Here is a 21451-nt window from a genome sequence, read left to right as displayed (position 1 = left end):
TGAAAATATTCGTGTAAATTTGAAACTTCTCAGTGTTCATTCAATAATTAGCTGCAAAAAAGCCGTTGCAAAAGTCATTCTATAATAAAATGATAGAATACTCTTCCATTAAATTATCACTTTCTTTGGAAGACCTTAAAGTCTTTGTTCAGGGACTTGATTCAATTCTACAGAACTGAATACCTGTGGAAAAGGAATTGTATTAAGTGTTACGGTGATTTATAATTGAGAGGAAGTTTCTCTATTATACAACTATACAAAAGACAATTATAGATAGATAGATAGATAGATAGATAGATAGATAGATAGATAGATAAGACATGCCAAGGACCAAAACAAGAATTCAAAGAGGGAGACAACCTTCACATTTGTAATGGGAATAAAGATATTTTTAGCAGATGGAGGTCGAGTTCTCATAGACTTATTCCAAATAGAAGAAACTCTACATTGAGGGATAGTATGAGAAAAAAATACAGAGGCATGAAAAAAGATGCTCACAGAATAAAAACATAGTTTGTTTGGTTAGGCTATTGATTACATGTTGATAAATATTAAGATGTAAGTGTGGAAAAGAAGACTAGGACTTATAAGGTGAAGGACTGAAGTTTACTTTTAAATAATTTGGCAGAAAACTGATGCTGAATATTTCTATACAGAACAGTGATACACATCTCCCAGGACAACATACAGATTTGAAGGAGTCCTTTAGGCTTCAGAATCTTCTCTTGTATCACATCTGAGATAAGCTTTGGTTTAGCTTTATATTATTAAAAGCTAGTTACTGTAATAGGACTCTTCTCGGAACTCTTAGGGTAACTGCATTCCTTGATCCTCAGAGGCACATTCATGGATTTGGACAGAACACATACTTCATGGAGGATCTGTAGCTCCACTGATCCTGATAAAGCCATAGCTCCGGCCCTACAATTTCTAAGTCTATATTCAAGGTACTCCAAAATCTATTCCCAACTTCCTTTCTGCTCTATTTTCCCATGAAGGACTGAAAAACTGAACTATAGTCTTACTGTGCAAGACCTTGAAGATCAAGTTGAGGAGCATGGACTTAATTTAATAGATCAGTATTTTTTAACATGTGTTATTCATTCAGCAGATGTATACTGAGTGCGTACTAAAAGCCAGGCATTGTTTTAGGTCCAGAGGACACGGTAGGGAGAAGAGACAAATCCCTGAATTCATAAACAAGCAAATAAGTACGTAAAACTAAATTATAAAATGAAAATATGTAGTTAAGTGTAATGAAGAAAAATAAAGAACTAGAGAGTATCCAAGGTGGAGAGGACTATTTTAGATAGGGTGGCCTGAAAAGTCTCTCTAAAGTGACATGTGGGTAGACACCTAAAAGAGGTAAGATTGCAAGCTACGCAAATAATTTGGGGAAGGTCACTGTGGCAGAAAAAACAGCAAGTGCAAAGTTCTGATGAGGGGGCATGCTTAGAATATTCAATAATTGAGTATCTGAAGATGAAAAAAGAACAATGTTCAATGGATGACTCAAGTCTTAAGCATGAAGGTCCCTCAGGACTTTGCTCTAATAATCACCCTCAACCCTCAAGATGATCTTGAAATTTCAGCCATCTGTATTGATTCTTTTTCTCTAGCACCTTCAATGCCTAATTCTTCTCTTTTTGCTCTGAAAGAAACACAGCTAACTTTTTTGAGTAACAAAAGAAGAAGGCCGAAAGAGTGTGAAAAGGAATGAGTGGTCAACATTCTAAAATACTATAAAAAACAAGTAAGGTCTAAATTGAAAATGTGTCCACTGGTAATTAATTGGGCCCTTAAAACTCCTTTACAACCTAGAATTTCTATGTATTTCTTTGATATTTTATTACTGAGTAATTGGTAGAAGATAAAAGCATCAATAGAAAGCAAATTAGAAATGTAGGTTTGCTTGGGGTGGAGAGGGAGGAGTGGTGGAAGATAAGGAGTTCGACTCTAGATGATCAAGCCCAATGAAGTAGATATCTCCAAGGCTAGTGACAGAGAGTTAGAAAGTTAGAAGTCATTCTGAGTTTACATGGTGGCAGCCATAAGCATTAAGCTTCAAAAGGCCCCCAGACACACAGTTGTACATTTAGAATTTTTTAAAAAAAGATTACTTGGTCCAAAGATAGAAAATACGTTTCATTTCTTAGATAAATCAGATTAAGTGGCTGCCTAGATATATACATAGAAAAGGCTGCATCTAGCTGGACTAAGTCTCATAATTAATTGCCAGTTTCTTGTTTGGGCACAGAAATCACCTACTGCCATTGCTGAACTAGTCCAAACCCCAATTTTTAAGATGAAGAAACTGAAGTTTGTAGATGTTAGATGAGTAGCCTGACTCCCATGATGTCTAAATATACAAAGACTGAACGACTACGCTTTATTAAGTTTATCATATTTTTTCAAAGGTTAGAAAGAAATGAGGTTAATCCTGTCAGCAAGTGAATTCAGGCTGGAATAGAGGACCTGAAATTTAGAAGTTTACAAAATGAATATTAAACATTCACAAGTAAAGTGCTGATTGGTATTGCAAATCAAGGGAACTCCTTCTAAAATTAAGGAATACATATAGTAATGATAACCACTCATTTTATGTTTTACATTTAAAAAATACTTTTACTACTCAAAGCAATCTAGAGATTCAGTGCAATCCCTATCAAAATACCAATGTCATTTTTTCACAGAGATAGAAAAAAAATCCTAAGATTCCTATGGAACACAAAAAAGAGCCCAAATAGCCAAAGTAATCCTAAGCAAAAAGAACAAAGCTAGAAGCACCACACTACATGACTTTAAAGTACACTACTGGGCTGGGTGTGGTGGCTCACACCTGTAATCCAACATTTTGGGAAGCCGAGAAGGGAGGATCACTTGAGCCCAGGAGTTCAAGATCAGCCTGGGTAAGATGGCAAGACCCTGTCTCTATGAAAAATTTAAAAATTAGCCAGGCATGGTGGAAGGTGCCTGTAGAACCAGCTACTTGGTAGGTTGAGGCAGTAGGATCATGTGAGCCCAGGAATTTGAGGCAGCAATGTGCTATGATTGCATCACTGCACTCCAGCCTGGGTGACAGAGTGACACTCCATCTTTAAAAGATAAAATAAAATAAAATAAAATAAAATAAAATAAAATAAAATAAAATAAAATAAACTACAAAACTATAGTTACCAAAACAGCATGGTACTAGTATAAAAACAGACACATAGGCCAACAGAACAGAAAAGAGAGCCCAGAAATAAATCTACACATTTGTAGCCTGCTGATTTTTGACAAAGGTGCCAAGAACAGACAATGGGGTATGAGTGGTCTCTTCAATAAATGATGTTAGGAAAACTGTATATCCAGATGCAGAAGAATTAAATTAAACCCTTATCTCTCACCATATAAAAAATCAACTCAAAATGGATTAAAGACTTAAATATGAAGACTCAGAACTATAAAACTTCTAGAAGAAAACAGGGGAAAAGCTTCATGACATTGGTCTGGGCAATGATTTTCGGGTTAAAACCTCAAAAGCACAGGAAACAAAACCAAAAACAGACAAATGGGACTATGGTAAACTAAAAAGCTTCTGTACAACATAAGAATCAACAGTTCAAGAGACAACCTGTTGAATGAGAGAACATATTTGCAAACTATTCATCTGACAAGGGACTATATATCCAGAATACACAAGGAACTCAAACAACTCAGTAGTTAAAAAAAAATTCTATTAAAAATTGGGGAAAAGACATGAGCAGATATTTCTTAAGAGACAAACAAATGGCCAACAGATACACGAAAAAATGCTCAACATCACTAATTATCAGGAAAATGAAAATCAAAACCACAATAAGATATCATCATATCACAGGAAGAATGGCTATTATCAAAAAGACAAAAAACAACAGATATTGGCCAGGATGCACAGCAAAGGGAACTCTTACATACTGTTGGTGAGAATGTGAATTATTACTAATTCCATAGCCACTATGGAAAAGAGTATGCAGATTATGGAGCCTGGGTGTGGTGGCTCACGCCCATAATCCCAGCACTTTGGGAGGCCAAGGCGGGTGGGATCACCTGACGTCGGGAGTTTGAGACCAGCCTGGCCAACATGGTGAAACCCCGTCTCTACTAAAAATACAAAATTAGCTAGGCGAGGTGGCTGGTGCCTGTAATCCCAGCTACTCAGGAGTCTGAGACAGGAGAATTGTTTGAACCCGGGAGGCACAGGTTGCAGTGAGCTGAGATCATGCCACTGCATTCCAGCCTGGGCAACAAGGTGAGACAACAGGGTGAGACTCTGTCTCAAAAAAAAAAAAAAAAATTGAACTACCATACAATCCAGCAATTCCACTACTGGGTGGAATTTTATTATCCAAAGGAAAATAAATCAGATATCAAAGGGACTTTTGCACCCATGTTTATTGCAGCACTATTCACAACAGCAAATATATGGAATCAGCTAAGTGTCCTTCAACGGACAAATGGATAAATAAAGTGTGGTATACGTACACAGTGGAATAATTTGTAGGAACATGGATGGAACTGGAGGTCATTATGTGAAGTGAAATAACCCAGGCACAGAAAGACAAATACTGCATGTTCTCACTTGAAGGAATGAAGAACATACCATCCCAAAATACATCATGAAAACACTGGAGAAATTGTAGTTTCCAGAAGGGCGAGCTGATCTCTCTTCCTGCATGCAGCAAGCAACCAAGACCCCTCTGGGAGAGCTACCTTCTCCATACCAGCATGAGAAAACAGTCCTTATCACCAGAGACTTAGAATTGAAGGCTGCAATGGACCTGAATAAACACACTAAATGAAGTAACTCATATCTTCCACCTGTTTTACACCCCCGCTCCCAATATATCTCCTAGTGACTTCCCTAGAAATGTTTACCACTCTAGCTAGATTTTCTTTGTCCTGTCACTTTTTCTCAAATTTATCACTCTTTGTCTAAGAAGTATAAAAGCATCTTGTTTTGGGCACTTCAGACTTCACTCTCTTGTAAAGATCTCCATATACACACAAAACTAATATAATTTGTAGCTTGTCTTTGTTAATCTGCCTGGTGTCAATCAGGTTTCCAGATCCCGCTGAAGAACCCACTGAGGACTAAAATGGGGGCTGGATGTGATCTCTGGCTGCCCTACACACTCATATGTGGGAGCCAAAAAAATTCATTTCATGGAGGTGGAGAGTAGGATGATAGATACCAAGGCTGGGAAGGGTGTATGGGTAGGAGAGGGAGATAAAAGGAGGTTAGTGGATACAAACATGCAATGAAATGCAGAAATAAGTTCTTTTGTTCAATAACAGAGTAGGGTGACTGTAGTTAGCAATAATTTATTGTATATTTCAAAATAACAAGAAGAGTGGACTTGAAATATTCCCAACACATAGAAATGATAAATGCTAAAGGTAATGCATACCTAATGCCCTGACTTGTTTATGATTCATTCTATGCATGTAACAAAACATCACACCCACCCCATAAATATGTACAAATAGTATCAATAAAAAATAAAAGAATGTTTCTTTAAAAAAACCCTTTACTTAGAAAAATACTTTCACTTTATTATTTCATTTTCTAAGGCAAGACAACACAGAGAATGAAGAAAGAGAAGCTGTGTGACTACAGTGATGATAACCACATTTAGTTTAAAACACAACCCAAAGGTCTAAGTAATGCAGTTATGTTAATTAAAGGTAATAAAGCCTAAAGTTGCTAGATAAGGGTTTAAGGCTGGCAGAAGAACTCTAGGAGAGCTTGGTACTCTCTCTGTTTAAAGCAAGAGTAAGCTAATTAACTGAAAGCTTAGCTTTATCAACATCTTTAAATTTCACTTTGGTATTGGTTATAGAAGTTATCTCATGGGTTAGTATATACGTCTGCTTTGACTTCTAAGACAAAATAAGCTTTTTGACAGGCTATAAGAAAGTTAGGCAAATAGCATTATAACAGGCACCTAAATCTGGCATAGTTATATTTTAAAATAATCATTTAAAAATATCTCATGGATATTCTCTTGGAGTAACTATGCTGGCTAAAGAGAAAATCTAGTATTTACATTCTTAGGAAAATTAAAGTTGGCTGCACTGAGCTGTATTAGTAAGTTCTCATAGCAGAAATAAAAATTTGATAGCTCAGCTACATGAACTAAGCATGTTTTGTGAAATAAATGCTACTTGAATTATAGGCAATAACTAAATTCACAAATGATCAATTTACAGAACCACTACTTCATATGAATGTTAACATCACTCACGTGCCTAACTAATTAGGCCTAGCAGTCTTTTCTGGCTCATGATTTATACAGCTGAAACAAAATGTTCTATTAAGCAAAAACTAACATTATCAGTGATTTTAAGGAAAAAAAATCTTTTGATTCTATTCTTGTTATAAACTATTTCAGGAGAAGAAACCACAGAGGAAGGTCCGGCTTATCATCTGGAGTGCTTCAGTATCGAATCTAGCTTTGAATCTAAATTTGAAAATTGAGGACTGCTTACCACTATATGGTAAGCATTTCCTTGAAGGGACAAATTTCAGAATTTCTATAGGCAGATCAATTTTACCTCCTCCATAGAAAACCTTAAAACATTACATATTTTTAATATAGTTATTTTAATCTTTCCCTCCCATTTAAATCTTAAGCAGCATAGTCTGAATAAAAATACTCAGTTGCATGCCTCTACATTGCCCCTCTAGAGAAACAGTGCAAACTTAAACGTGTCTCATGGTCCTTGCCAATTCATGGTCAAGAAAAAAGATGAGCTTAACTTGCTCTGTGTCATCTCTCCTGAACTTGCTCTGTGTCATCTCTCCTGTTTGGGTAGCTGGACACAGAGGCGTGTAATGGAGTAATACCAGGGGATCAGCTGCCTAGCTCTGAAGAGTTCAATTATAGCTGATGTTGTGCTGATTTCTAGTGACCCAAGAGGCTAAACCACTGTCTTTCTGGTACTGAATTAGAGAATCTGCTAGCATATATTGTCTACATAAGGGACGTGATTTTGTGTATTATATTAGTTAGCTTTGGTATATTAAGTTATTTCATTTTATTTAATTATTCTTCAGCTAAACATGCAGGGTAGAAACAAAGTTTAGAGTATGTAGGATAAATAATAATACTTTAAAGTTTATGCCATGTTTCTCATCTAAGAACCTCTGTAAGAATGATATTTTTAGTCAATCCTGTTATCTTTTTCAGCTATATAAAAGGCAGGATTACTTAGGCTGTTTCTTGAGATGGTAGGACATTAGTGTTTGTTTGGGTTTTTCCTGTTCTTTGGAAAAATTGCAATATTGCCTGATCCTTCAAAAGCCATTAGACTGTAAAATCTATGTGATTTAGATCTAAGAGATAATTAAGTCTAGAATCTTCCATGGTATTAATAGTGTTTGACAAATTGCAGGGAATCAGTAAATGTTAGATAGCTGTATGGTGGATGGATGGGCAGGAGAGAAGCAGATAGGAAGCAGACTCCTTGGAGTAGTCTTACCCTTCATGATGGTCATAGGGCAATATGTTAACAGCATAAATCACAGTCAGAACAGCAAGAGAGTATAAGTACCAGTTCCATAATGAAAAGTCTCTATGTGGTCTCTGTGCAAACGTACTTAGGCAGAGCTTCCCTCCAACATACTATGACACATATTTGCCACAAAGAGATTACAGGTGTGCTGAAAATAGTGCCCTCCTCAGTCTTTGGGGTGGCAAGGAAAGGCCAGACACAGGAATCTGCAGCTAGGTACCCTTTTCATTTATCTCAGTAGGCTGGACCAATATTCTCATTTTTTTGTGAGTGAAAAACATTGGGAAGAATGGGTCTAGAGTACTGGGATTACAGCCCTAGTGGGAAATGGATTGAAGAGAGAAGAGAGTAAAAACAGGAATATATCAGTGGCTACCAGAAGGGAACGTCCCTTCTATCTTCTTTCTCAAATATTCTGGTCTTCAGTCCTTTTTTTGTATACCCAATGTCCATTGTTTACCTAAAATAGTCGTTCAGTAAAGAAAGCTCTCTCTCTCTCTCTCTCTCAAGCCCTTATTTCTAAACAAAGCTTCCTTGTTGGATCCTGGGTAAAAATTTTAAAAATGATGAAGAACCATTTAGGGAGAGAATCAGTAAAATGTATTTGAAGGATGTGAAGAAAATAGATCCTTGGGGAGGTAGGAATTGATGACAAAGTCTCAAATCAGGAAACAGTAATAGGATCATGGTGAAGTTAGAAAACTGCAGAACAAATGAACTTCCCATATGACTTAATGAGACAGCACAAAGTGGTTTAGGAAAAGACTGTGCTTAGATACACAGCTTCTGCCTAAGGACTCAAATTACTTAATTAACAGAAGGAGCAAATAAGTATTTCTTCTTTTTTTCATCTGTCACAAATTGGTTGAACTTTCCCATTATGAATAATACAAAGTTGAATAAACACATTTGACCTAACTAAGTATTGAATGCTGGCAGGGTACTATCCAGTAAATGGCAGTTTGGGTAAAAATCATCTCTCATTATTTTTTATTTTATTTTAAATCTCATTTGGGCTAATATATTAGAGATGTGACTATAGAGTATAAATCTGGAACCCAGGAAGGAAAATAGTTTTTCAGAAAAGAAACAATAATAAAGGCAAATCTGCTCTCTTTCTTCAAGCTTCACTGAAAACACAGGACATGACTTTAAAGTCATTACTTCAAACTGAGAACTCATTAACAGCCTCCTCCCATTTGCCAACTGGAACTGGAAAACTGCAGGTTTTTTTTTTTTTTTTTTTTTTTAAATCATGGTTAGGTAGAGGATATTTTTAGAATTTTAAAATATTTTCTTCATCAGCTCTAAAATTTAAATCAAGGTAAGGTCAAGGCATAACACAGAATCCTTAAAGCCCACATATCCAAATTTATTTTAAAAATACTCCCTGATATTCCATATGGTATTGAATAGCATGGGCTTTGGAGTCAGACACACTAAGGTTTGAATACTGGTTGTGCCATTTCTATGTGTGTCTATAGAGGCCATATACTTAAACTTTGAGAGCCCCGGTTTCCTCAACTATAATATCTAAGATATAATATCTCTCCCTTTTGGGTGGTTTTGAGTATTGAGATAATATATGAAAAAGTGTCTGGCATGTGACAGGCATGCAGTAAATAGTGGCTCTTATTTCTTTAAAAAGGATTTAATGTTTAAGATACAACTTAAAGAGATGAAGATTTGTTATTTAATTCTGTATACATAATTATTAGACAATGATTATAATAACTTTGATTTACAATTAATAAGCTCTTATTCATCTTGTGTATCTTTGTTCCACTTCTTATTGCTCTTTATTTTGTCATGATGTCATTTTTCCTTGCTATGTAAGTCTGTAGAGAAATGATTCATTTAAAGATCTTCACATTTACCATTCTCTCAAAGAATAGAATTGGAGGTTGGGAATAAGAAACAAGAATTCTATATGAGTTAGTGATATACATAAAAATTAAAATAGAAAAGTGTGATTTTATAACTACAAATGATTATGAGTCATATTTCAATTAACGTAGGGCATTCATCTAATATAATGAAAATAGAAAAAAAACTGACAAGATCTAAGCAGAATTCTAGAAGGTATGATGCTATTTTTGTTGCACATTTTCCACTATTTATGAAGTAATTTGGGGAGGGTTAATGTACTTTTTCCCACAGATTACTTACTCTTTGTCCTTTAGGACCTTGACTCCCAGGTGGTCCTCTTGCCCCCACATGACCCTATATGTTGTAAATTTAAAAATCAGTTGTACAATTCACAAGAATACTATCAGAATAATAGCCATAATCTTTCTTATAACATATATCATTCTCCCAGGACATTCTTAAAATTGATTAGTCTTCCTTAAAAATATGCTTTAATCATACTGCCCTCTACCAATATTCTACTTTTGAAATATTCTACTCTTTGGACAAATTTAATATCTGGGTGTTTACGCCCTGAACAAAAAATGGAGAAGCCTTTAATATTCACTGACCAAGTTGTTTTCAGAAGGTACACATATGGAGTGATGGAGAAAGGAGATATCCATTCAGCTAGTCAGACCAGTCTATTCTGCCTGGCCCATCAAAAAAGCAATGGCTATCATGGTAATATTTCTTTACTATTATTCTAGACATTTATGATAATCCCATCACATTAAAAAGTTTTTTTGTTATAAAAATGCCACAAAATGTTCCAAATTAATATGCTATAAAAATAGCCTGCAATGGAGATTAAGTTGCTATTTATTATTAAGTCAATTATAATGAATTATTTTTATAGCTACAGTCTTTAATCAAGACTCAGCTGGAAAACAAAATTTATCTGTTAACCTAAGGTAGATAAAAATGAAGTAAACTTTAGTACTTCAAATTTATTTATTATTTTATATGACTAAAGAGATCAGTAACTGTTCTTGAGACTAGTCTTCCTAAATTTAAAAGCCAACAACATATTTACAAATATACTAGAAAATCAGGCTTATTTTTAAAACAGAAGCTTCACAAACAATAAGTTTTCACTGATAAGAAAAGTTCTGCTCAGGGGATCCTACAGGCTGATCTTTTTCATATTTTAAGTTCACAATAGCTGTAAGATTCTGATAAGCAAAATTAATTTAGGGGAAACATTTCATTATCTTTTTGTAAACAAATGGAATATTTTCAATACCTCAATTTTTGTTTAATAAATATATTTTTATGAATTTTATCTGGTTGTGTGAAAATATTTACAAATTTCTAAGAAAAATACGTTAGAACTTACACTTATGATTTATTTATCCAATTGGTTTCACTTTTAATCTTACTAATCCTGTTTCCTTATATGTGGTTATTCAAAAGAAACTTCAAAGCATTTTAGCTTAGGTTGTAGGACTGAAATTGATTATATACCAAGTAGAGGTAAGGAAGTTGAAGATATCATGACAAATTCAAGAGTGTTTTGTATAGTTGGGAGAGAAGCAGTCTCCACTAGTTTACACATGACTTACTTTGAATAAAAACCAACAATAAAGCATAACAATTGATGAGTTTAAATTAAAATACACACTCTAGAAGGAATCATAAAGTCTTTCCTGTACTTACAGGTAATCCCAATGGACCAATAGGTCCTGGAACCCCAGGAGGACCTGGATATCCCTATAATTTAAGGAAAATATTTAAAAAGTAAAATACTTATTACTTTAAATTATTTTCATTGAAGACAAACCAGTAAATTATAAACAATAATAAAAAGGGATAATTTGACCAAGATATGAAAGGCCACAGTAAATGTTCTGCAGACAGACCATAGAAATAAAAAATATATTTTATGTAGTTTTATTTACATAGGAACTATATATTCCATTTATTAGAAGGTTTTTGCCTAGACAAGAAAATTGCTAGCCAGAATCACATACTACAGCCTATTTATAAGAGAACATTCATTTCATTTTACTGAAGATCATGTTATCTTATCCATGGATATACGTTATGTTATATAGGTTATGAAACTATATCCTTTTCAGAGAGGTCCAGGAGCTCTCTAATTAAGGAATGTAAATGTGTACAAATATTCTAGCATTTCAACTTTAGAAGGACCACACACTTTATGGTATTAACACTGATTCAGAAAATGCCTTAGGAGGTAATGATTCTTGAAGTTGATTAGTCTTATAGGCATGCTAAATTTCCTAGCTGACAGCAACTGGAAATAGCATAGCTAAAACAACAACAACTTATAGGACTTTTCTGATAATATAGAAGTTAGTTAAAATCAATTTGTGGACAGTATTATGTGCCACCAGATCCATTACAAGGTATTTTCTGTATGGAAGATCCTTTTATTGATAATAATCATTCACTCTAGTTCCTGCCATACTTAGAAAACTATTTAGTAAGTTAAAAAGATGCAACTCAGATATCAAATTTGTCAACTATTTCCTATATTAAAAATGTAAGAGAATAAGATGAATTCTGGATTCAGAGCTCTCATATGCCAAAAAAACTACATCATGACCACAAACTCATGGAAGAATGGCAATGATGATATGCATCATATCAACTACAAGCTGTAGAAGAATAAGTAGAATTCTAATTTTAAAAGGTGAAAGATTTATACAATCTGAAGAGAAACCAGAGTATGCAAAATTCTAATTGAATTTTCTTCTTCATCCATTTTAGCAAATTGTGGTGGTTAAATTCCTCTCCTAAAACTAGAATCATTTGACTAAGCCATCTCATTTACATGCTTTTAAGTACCTTAATATCACATAGCATTCTGGGAGATAAACCATTTAAAAAGAAAATTCTATGGGAAATTTAACATTTTTTACTCAGTTAAATTCCAACCCAGGCAGTTCCATCTCTGGAATGCCTTACTTTTATTACGTTCTTTGGAAACATATTTTTCAATCACTGAGCTCTTACCATAACACCCTTTTCCCCCTGGGGACCTAGTGGGCCTGGACTTCCACGTTCTCCCTTTTAAGAGAACAAAGAAAAAAAAGTAACATAGAGATTAGTCATGACTGAGCTAAGCCTAGAAAGAAAAACTGTCAGCCAGAATCATGTCTTACATGCATACCTCATTCTTATTTCCAATAATTTTTAAATTTACAAATTTGGCACTTTTATCTTAAAATGGTTAGACTTTTAATAAAATTATCTTAAGATGTTTTTCGGAGAAAAATATTAAAGGCCTTATTAAAATGAAGAAAATAGAAATTATGGATAAACAAGACCTAAAAGTGAGCATGTATCATATGTTAAATTTTTGTAAGAAATGCTTACTATTTTATGAGACATACAAAATATGAGAATAGTAAAAGTATCAAAGCATATTAAAATTTAACAAATAAGTGTAACCATTTAAGAAAATTTTATTTTATAGTCTGCCTACCACAATTAAGTGCCATAAGAAATAATTCTGGAAGATCATGTCATAGCAGCTTAAAAAGACCAAACTGATTCACATTAAAATTCTCAAGAGTATCAAAATTTTAGCATAGAAGATTTAACTCAGCACAGAAATAACTGAGTGAAAAAAAATTGTAACGCTAATTTTTTAAACTGCACTCATATTTTGTTACATTGTTAGTAAAAAAATCAATAAATATATATTATGTAGTACTTAAGTAATTGAGAATGTAGTACATGAGAGTTAGAAGAGATATTTAAAAAACTTAACTTAGATTCTACCCTCAGTAACTACAGACATGGTATTAACAGAGATGAAACAACCAGAGAGTAAGTAAATTTTAGACTATGTGGTACTATTCTAAGTCCAGGAAGTGAAGAAATTAGGATGAGAGGAGTCTGTGGACTTCACAGAGGAGATGGGAATTCAGCTGAGTCCAACAGTTTGGTTTTGAAAAAACAGAGGGAAGAAGAGAGGATATTTTAGTTCAAGAAAATAGTAAGGATGGGAATAGGAATAAGAACCAAGCACAAGATGGGGAGAGAGAAAGGTAAAATGGTAACTTATTCTTCTTTTTCAAAAACTGCTTTCTCTGAAGCCTCTCATAGGAGGCTTGCTCTCATGAAGTCAATTTAGATAATATTTTCTAGTCAGAAATCTAGACTGTTCTATCTTTTCTCTTCAGATCACATCTTTATAATCAAAAGGGTACTCTGCCCTGTAAAAATTAGAAACCTATGTGCTATTAGCTATATTTCAATATATTTAAGAGATTCAGTAAAGGTAATGTGCTAAAGTTATAAGTGATTTCTAATTAACATAAAAGATCATATGAAAGTCTGTCCTTTGAGTTTAGCCTAGAATTCGTCCTATAAAACAAAATAATTTAAAAAATTACCTTTTCGCCAATGCTTCCAGTTGTCCCAACTTCTCCAGGTAAGCCAACAGGTCCCTTTTAGGAAAAAAAAAAAAAACAACAGTAAATACACACATATTGCATTGCTATTGTAGTACCTGGGTCTTAAATCACATGTAATCACTATGTTTCTTTCTAACTTATCCTAAATGTTATCTTGGAGTAAAATCCCTCCCTGTATAGCTATGCAGTCTGTGACTTCATATCAGAATTAATTTATTCAGTCAATCAACAAAAATATATCCGTGCCTAAAATATAACAGGCACAATGCTGGGAGGCAATGAGTTTCAAATCCACAGTTGCTGTCCATGTGGAACTGACAGTCTACCAGATTTTATAAAACCCCTGAAGTTTTCATACCTGTTTGATGTAGATATATTAGTTTAAGAAATCATTTCTGCAACTACCTTCTTTGAAAACCCCTCAATATACGAGGGGACAGAACATGCCTATCATTCATTCATCCTCTCAAGAAATATTTGGTGCCTACTCTGTGCCAGGCACTGTGATGGTGGCTAAGATTTCATTAGTGAGGAAGACAAATCTAGGCCCTGCCCTTATGAGGCAAAAAGTCTTGTAACAGGGAGATAAAAGCAGCTAAATTAAAAGTTAAATTATTATAAATTCTGCCCTAAGCTCATAAAGGAAACAATAATATTGCTGAAGAGGAGAATAAAAGAGAAGACCTATTCTAGCACAGATGGTCAGGGAAGACTGAGGCCTGACATTTAATATGAAATCTGAGTAATAATAAGAGGCCAGCCAGCCAAACAAAGAAGGGAGGACGAATATTCTAGGTAGAGTAAATAGCTTGAGTAAAGAATGAATTTGATTTGCTAGAAGAAGTTAAAGAAGGTAATCAGTTACACCACTTCAGAGTGAACACGTCTCAGGGTTTTTCTATCTTTGTCTTTACGGATTCTCGATTATTTCTCCTTCAAACAGTATAGAAAGCAAAATGAGTAACACAGAACAAGCTTGACAAGAACATAATCTCTTTCCTGACTGTCTTAAATCATAAGCAGTTACTTTCTGCTTTTATTTAAAGACATCTGAAACATTTTTTTCAATAGCTACCATACAAAGACCTTGCTTAGATAGATTCTCATACAATAATATATATTAGCACACAGAAAGCACTGACTCATGAAAAATGGCTTGTCGTTTATCTAGTGCATTCAGCATGATTTTACACTTACAGATATCTATCTATCTATCTTTCTATCTATCTATCTATCTATCTATCTATCTATCTATCTATCTATCTATCTATCCATCCATCCCAAGTACAATATGATCCCAAGTACAATAACATATATTAAGTGTTTTCTATGTGCCTCATTTAATCTTTGCAACCACCAGACAGAGTAGCATTATTATGATTCCCCTTTGACAGATGAGGCAGATGAATTAAGCAGTTTGCTGAGGCAGATGAGGTTAAATGGTATGGATGAGTTTAAGTGGCTATTGAGCACTTGAAATGTGGCTAGTGCAAATTGACACATACTGTAAATGTAAAAGACACCAGATTTTGAAGACTTATCATAGAAATAATGCAACATAGCTAACTAATGATTGCTTACATCAATTACATATTAAAATGATAATGATTTGATATATTAGTGTAAATGAAATATTACTAAAATCAGTTCACCTCTTTCTTTTTATCGTTTTTAAGGTGGCTACTAGAAAATTTAAAATTATATATGTGGCTTACAATTTTGACTTGCATTACATGTCTATTGGACAGCACTGATGTATACTCTTAGGCACTATGCTAGTATTATTGCTTAAATCTAGTTGGAAGTGATTTAATAATTTGTTTCTGTGGTTTTTAAGTGTAAGAGACTGAACACTTTCATTCTGAGACAATCTGTGATCAATGTTCATGCCCATGGAATTCACTGGTCTCGCTGTGTTCTCCATCATTCTGAGACAGCTGGTTTGATAAAATGGTGAAATGACATTTTTAAGACTCAGTTCCAAGGCCAGCTAGGTGACAATACCTTGCAGGGCTGGGACAAGGCTTTCCAGAAGACTGTATATGCTCTGAATCAGTGTCCAATATATGGTGCTGTTTCTCTTATAACTAGGATTTTGGGGGCCAGGAATCAAGGGGTGGAAATGGGAATGGTACTACTCACTATTACCCCTAGTCATCCACTAGAAAATTTTTTGTTTCTGCTCATGCTCTGCTGGACTAGAGGTCTGTTCCAGAAGGAGGAATGCTTCCACCAGGACACACAAAAATGATTCACTGAACTAGAAGTTAAGACTGCCATCCAGCCACTTTGGGTTTCTTATGCTCCTGAATCAACAGGCAAAGAAGGGAGTTACTGTGTTGGCTATGTTGCTTGATTCTGCCTCCCACAGGGAAACTGGACTACTAAATACAGGAGATCCCTTAGGGTACTTCTTAATATCACCATGCTCTGTGATTAAGGTCAATGGAAAATTCGAACAACCCAGTTCAGGCTGGACTACTAGTGGCCCAAATTCTTTAGGAATGAAGGTTTGGGTCACCCCATGTCTTAGTCCATTCAGGCTACTGTAACAAAATTACTGCAGGCTGGGTGACTTTAACAACAAACATTTATTTCCCACAGTGTTGGAGGCTTAGAAGTCTAAGATCAATGCACCAGTAGATTCAGTGTCTGGTGAGGGCCTGTTTCCTGGTTCATAGATGGCAGAGCCCTCATGACCTAATCATCTCCCAAGGTCTACACCTCTTTATACCTCACATTGGTCATTAGAATTTCAACATATGAATTTTGCAGAGGATAAAAACATTCAGTTCATAATACCCCACCAGGTACAGATCCCAAGTAGCTGAGGTGCTTGCTGATGGCAAAGGGAATAAAGAATGGGTAGTGGAGAAGGTAGTTTTAAATAACAGCTATGGCCACGTGACCAGTTACAGAAATGAAGACTATAATTGTCGTATTTCATCATTATTTTGTCGTGAATGTGTGTGTGTGTGTGTGTGTGTGCGTGTGTGCAGCGATTATCTTTGGTTCTTTTCTTCTCATTTCTTTTTTTCTTTTCTTTCTTTCTTTCTTTCTTTTTTTTTTTTTTTGAGACCGAGTCTTGCTCTTTCACCCAGGCTGGAGTGCAATGGCGCAATCCTGGCTCACAGCAACCTCCGTCTCCTGGCTTCAAGCGATTCTCCTGCCTCCAAGCGATTCTCCTGCCTCAGCCTCCTGAATGGCTGGGATTACAGGTGTGCACCACCATGCCCAACTAAATTTTGTATTTTCAGTAGATACAAGGTTTCGCCATTTTGGACAGGCTGGTCTTGAACTCTTGACCTCCAGTGATCTGCCCACCTCAGCCTCCCAAAGTATTGGAATTACAGGTGTAAGCCACCGTTCCTGGCCTCTCATTTCTTTATCACATAACATAAGATGTATTGACCTTATAACATAGTATCTAGGTATGGTTAATTTTACATCACAGTATTTAAGTTACAGGTTATAAAGGAGAAGAGTAAATGTCACTCAAGGACTTTACATCCTCTTTTGGAAAAGAGGTTAGCGAGTTTTTGGTTACTTGCGGGATAATGATACCATGTTAGGCAGAATTATGATCTTGTTATTGTCTTTATCTGAAAGTTAAATATGGTTTAAAGAGATGGCATTTGGGGGTCAACTTGACAATAGGGAGGGCTGTCATGATTAATTTTATGTGTTGAGGTCACTGGGTCACGGAGTGCTCAGATATTTGGCTAAACACTATTCCTGAGTGTGTGTTGTTTTTAGGTGAGATTAGCATTTAAATAGGTAAACTGACTAAAGCAGATTGCCTTCCCCAATGTGGGTAGGCATTGTCCAATCTGTTGAGGATCTGAATAAAACAAAAAGGCAAAGGAAAGGAAACTTTTCTTTCCGTCTGACTGCTTAAGCTGGGACATCAGTCTTCTCCTGTCTTTGAACTAGAACAGCCTTGGCTCCTAGTTCTCAAGCCTTTGGACTTGGAATAGAATTTAAATAATCAGTGCTCTAGGTCTCAGGCCTGTGGACTCTGATAGAACCTGTACTGTCAATTCTTCTGGTTCTCAGGCCTTTGAACTTGGACTGGAACTATAGTGGATTTCTAGGATCTCCTGTTCGCAGATGGAAGATTGTGGGATTTTTTTTTTTTTAGCCCCCACAATCACGTTAGCCAATTCTTTATAAGAAATCAATCTATCCATATCTATATCTTGTTGGTTCTGTTTCTCTGGAAAACCCTAACTAATACTGCCAATCAAATCTGAGTAGGAAAAATGAAATAGAGCTATCTGTTATGAGACAGTGAAAAAAATGACAGAAACTGAACACAAACTAGTGAAACTATTGGGAAAAAAATCATTTTTCTTTTTCTTTTTCTTTTTTTTTCTTTTCTTTTCTTTTTTTTTTTTTTTTTTTAGACAGAGTCTTGCTCTGTCGCCTGGGCTAGAGTGCAGTGGTATGATCTTGGTTCACTGCAACTTCAGCCTCCTGGGTTCATGCAATTCTCCTGCCTCAGCCTCCTGAGTAGCTGGTACTACAGGCACATGTCACCATGCCTGGCTAATTTTTGTTTTGTTTTTGTTTTTGTTTTTGGCAGAGATGGAGTTTCACCATGTCGGCCAGGCTGGTCTCGAACTCTAGACTTCAAGTGATCCAACCACCTCGGCCTCCCAAAGCGATAAATCCTTTTTCTAAGATATATGATCTAGGGGAGTGAATGGAGTAGGCTCGTTTAGCTTATCCCATGTGCACCAGAACAATATCACCTACAAATGTATTCTGCTTAGCCTATAGCATTTACTAAACTGAACTAGGTAAAAACATTTAAAAATCTGGATATTTTACATATAAATACTTTATATATAAAGATTTAGAAAATTACTAGCTTCAGATGACCTAGCAAATGTAGACAAACATTCTCAAAGGCAAATATTAGATAGAACTAAGTAACTGTTGTACTGTTGAGATCCAGATGCACTCTTTACTTCACTATTCCCTATTGTCTCTTACACATGGCCCATTTTACTTACTTATACTATTGCCTGGTCCCAATAGGGCAACTGAGTTTGTTATTTCATGTAAGTATTAAAAGGTGCAGTCAGTCGAAAGGGCATAATTGGAAGACAGAGGTTCTCACTAAAAAGTAGACAGTTCACAGGATTCCAGCCATGTCCATGGGTTATCTTTAATAAAACTTAAAGTTGGTGAACATAGATTAAAAATGGTTTCCTTGCAGCCTAGGCAACATAGGGAGACCCCATCTCTAAAAATAATCTACACATAGTAATAATAAAATTAGCTGGGTGGGGCAACACGTTCCTGTAGTCCCAGCTACTCACAAAGCTGAGGTGGGAGGATTGCTTGGACTCAAGAGGTCAAGGTTGCAGTAAGCCTGGGTGACAGAGCAAGACCCTGTCTCCAAAATACATAAAAAGCAAAATGCACTATTTCAGTACCTTAAAAAGTCTAGCCAAAACATATGTAAAATCTGATAATACCACAAGTGTTGGCTAGAATGTAAGGAAAGAAGAATTCAAAATATACAGCAGGAAATAGCAGAAAATGGTATAAATTGGTACAATCACTTTGGAGAACAATTTATTATATATAGTAAAATTGAAGATGCACCTAACCTACAACTTAGCACTTCTAGTTGTTGACGTGGAATTCTACTTTCGCATGTATGTACTAGGAGACATAGAGAAAGACGTTCATTGCTGTATTATTTAAGTACAAAAGTAGAATCATCGGCATTATTAGTATGGACACAGATAAACTAAAATGCATTCATACAATAAAGGAAACTCTTGAATGACCAATACTGAGAAATAAACAAAAAACCTCAACACCAGCTAAAATTAATAGACCAGATCTATATGTATCAACGTGGATAAACATTTTAGGAATATAATGTTGAGTGAGAAAACTGCATAAATCCTTTTCAAAAGGATACATCACTATGTGTTTTGTGCAAAATTTTGAAATGCATACAATAATAATCTAATTTCTTACTGGCATAAGACACATGGAAATTACATATACAACTTCAGGATAAGGGCTAATGTCTGTATGTAGAGTGGTGGCTCACTATTTTTTTACTTTGAATTTCCCTGATAACTAGTTTCTCTGAGTCTGAACTTCTATTCATTTACATGTTCACATTTTGGACTTTTTCTGTGTAATTCTTATCCATGTCCTTTGCTCAATTTATTTTTTCCCATTAAGATTTCCCATATTTTCTTGATGATTTTCAGGAATTTTAATATTTTTAAAGTATAAGCTTCTTATTTTTTTATATAAAATTTTTTAATATACAATTTTATTTTATTTATTTATTTAATTTTGAGATGGAGTCTAGCTCTGTCGCCTAGGCTGGAGTGCAGTGGCATGATCTCGGCTCACTGTAACCTTTGCCTCCCAGGTTCAGGTTGATCCTGCCACCTCAGCCTCCAACCTCAGCCTCCTGAGTAGCTGGGACTACAGGCATGCACCACGATGCCCAGCTAATTTTTTTGTAGTTTTTAGTACAGATGGGGTTTCACCATGTTGGCCAAGCTGGTCTCAAACTCCTGACCTCAGGTGATCTGCCCGCCTTGGCCTTCCAAAGTGCCTTGGCCTTCCAAAGTGCTGGGATTACAGGCATGAGCCACCATGACTGAACCTTATTGGTTTTAGATGTTCTAAATTCCTTCTTGTGATCACTCACCTGTGAAATTATTTTTGGCATCTTTCATTGACAAGAAGTCCTTAATTTTTATGTAGCCATATCCAGTGCCTTTTTTTTTTTTTTTGCCTTATGATTTGTATTTTCTGGATCTTGTTTAAGAAGGCTTTCCTTATTTCTATGTCATTAAAGAACGTTCTTTTCTATTGGTGTTAACTTTTCTATTTAGGTCTTTAATCCATCTGGAGTTCATTTTTCACATGGTATAAGATAGGGACCCAGTTTTATTTTTTGCATACAGGGACACAGTTTTCCAAATACTATATATTCAATACTATTTCTTACCCACCCATTGGTTTATGGTGCCATTCTTCTCTCATACATGGCTTATTTCTAAGCTTTCTATTCTATCTTATTGATGATTTGTCTGTTTGTCTCCCTTTGTAAATTTCTCTCATTCCATTTTTCTAATGTTTTTCAGCTGTCTCTACTACAGACTGAAAATCAGCATACCAACAAAGGTTTATATCAGTGGTAAGGAATCTGAACATATAGGCTTTAAACTATTCAGTCTTTAAATCTATATTACTCTTTGAAATGGTCTACACACTTGGAAATAATAGGTGAATTAGACAAAGACATTCAAAGCTGAGGTCTGCCAAATTTCATGAAATCTAAGATATCATGGATTGTAAGATACACCAATATTTTTTAAATCTCTGAATAGAGAAAAAAGTCTCCCAAGCAATTGTAATTTATCACTGATCGTGAGAAATATCTCAATTTTTAAAATGTTAAAATGTGAAAAGAAAAAATGGTATGGTAGATTGTTTTACTGTTCAAACATTCACTGCTCCTTTCTGTGGAAGGATTATATCTCCCTATGCTACTGATGTCAGACTTGGCCATATAATTTGGAGTGCCCCTTACCATGGGAGGAATATACTCCTGCATCCTATTA

General features: G+C 35.2%; 1 protein-coding gene across 21 annotated transcripts in view; it reads right to left on the bottom strand.

Annotated features, from left to right (window-relative positions):
- The window catches only part of LOC105482774 (collagen type XXIV alpha 1 chain), a 421145-nt gene that overhangs the window by 162681 nt on the left and 237013 nt on the right, over positions 1-21451 (bottom strand). For all 21 annotated transcript variants that reach the window (XR_011617622.1, XR_011617589.1, XM_071087115.1 and 18 more), the window contains 4 exons: positions 13818-13871; positions 12430-12483; positions 11107-11160; positions 9709-9762 (listed from right to left, as the gene is read on the bottom strand). Coding sequence is in view for 19 of the 21 variants with exons in the window: in XM_071087115.1 (XP_070943216.1) it covers positions 9709-9762; positions 11107-11160; positions 12430-12483; positions 13818-13871 (216 nt within the window). In the remaining 2 variants the exon portion in view is untranslated. The remainder of the gene's footprint in view (positions 1-9708; positions 9763-11106; positions 11161-12429; positions 12484-13817; positions 13872-21451) is intronic.

This window comes from Macaca nemestrina, chromosome 1 (assembly GCF_043159975.1).
Source record: "Macaca nemestrina isolate mMacNem1 chromosome 1, mMacNem.hap1, whole genome shotgun sequence".
NCBI classification, from domain to species: domain Eukaryota; kingdom Metazoa; phylum Chordata; class Mammalia; order Primates; family Cercopithecidae; genus Macaca; species Macaca nemestrina.
The sequence above is the reverse complement of the archived record's forward strand: the minus strand, read 5'-3'. Positions and strand labels throughout refer to the sequence as shown.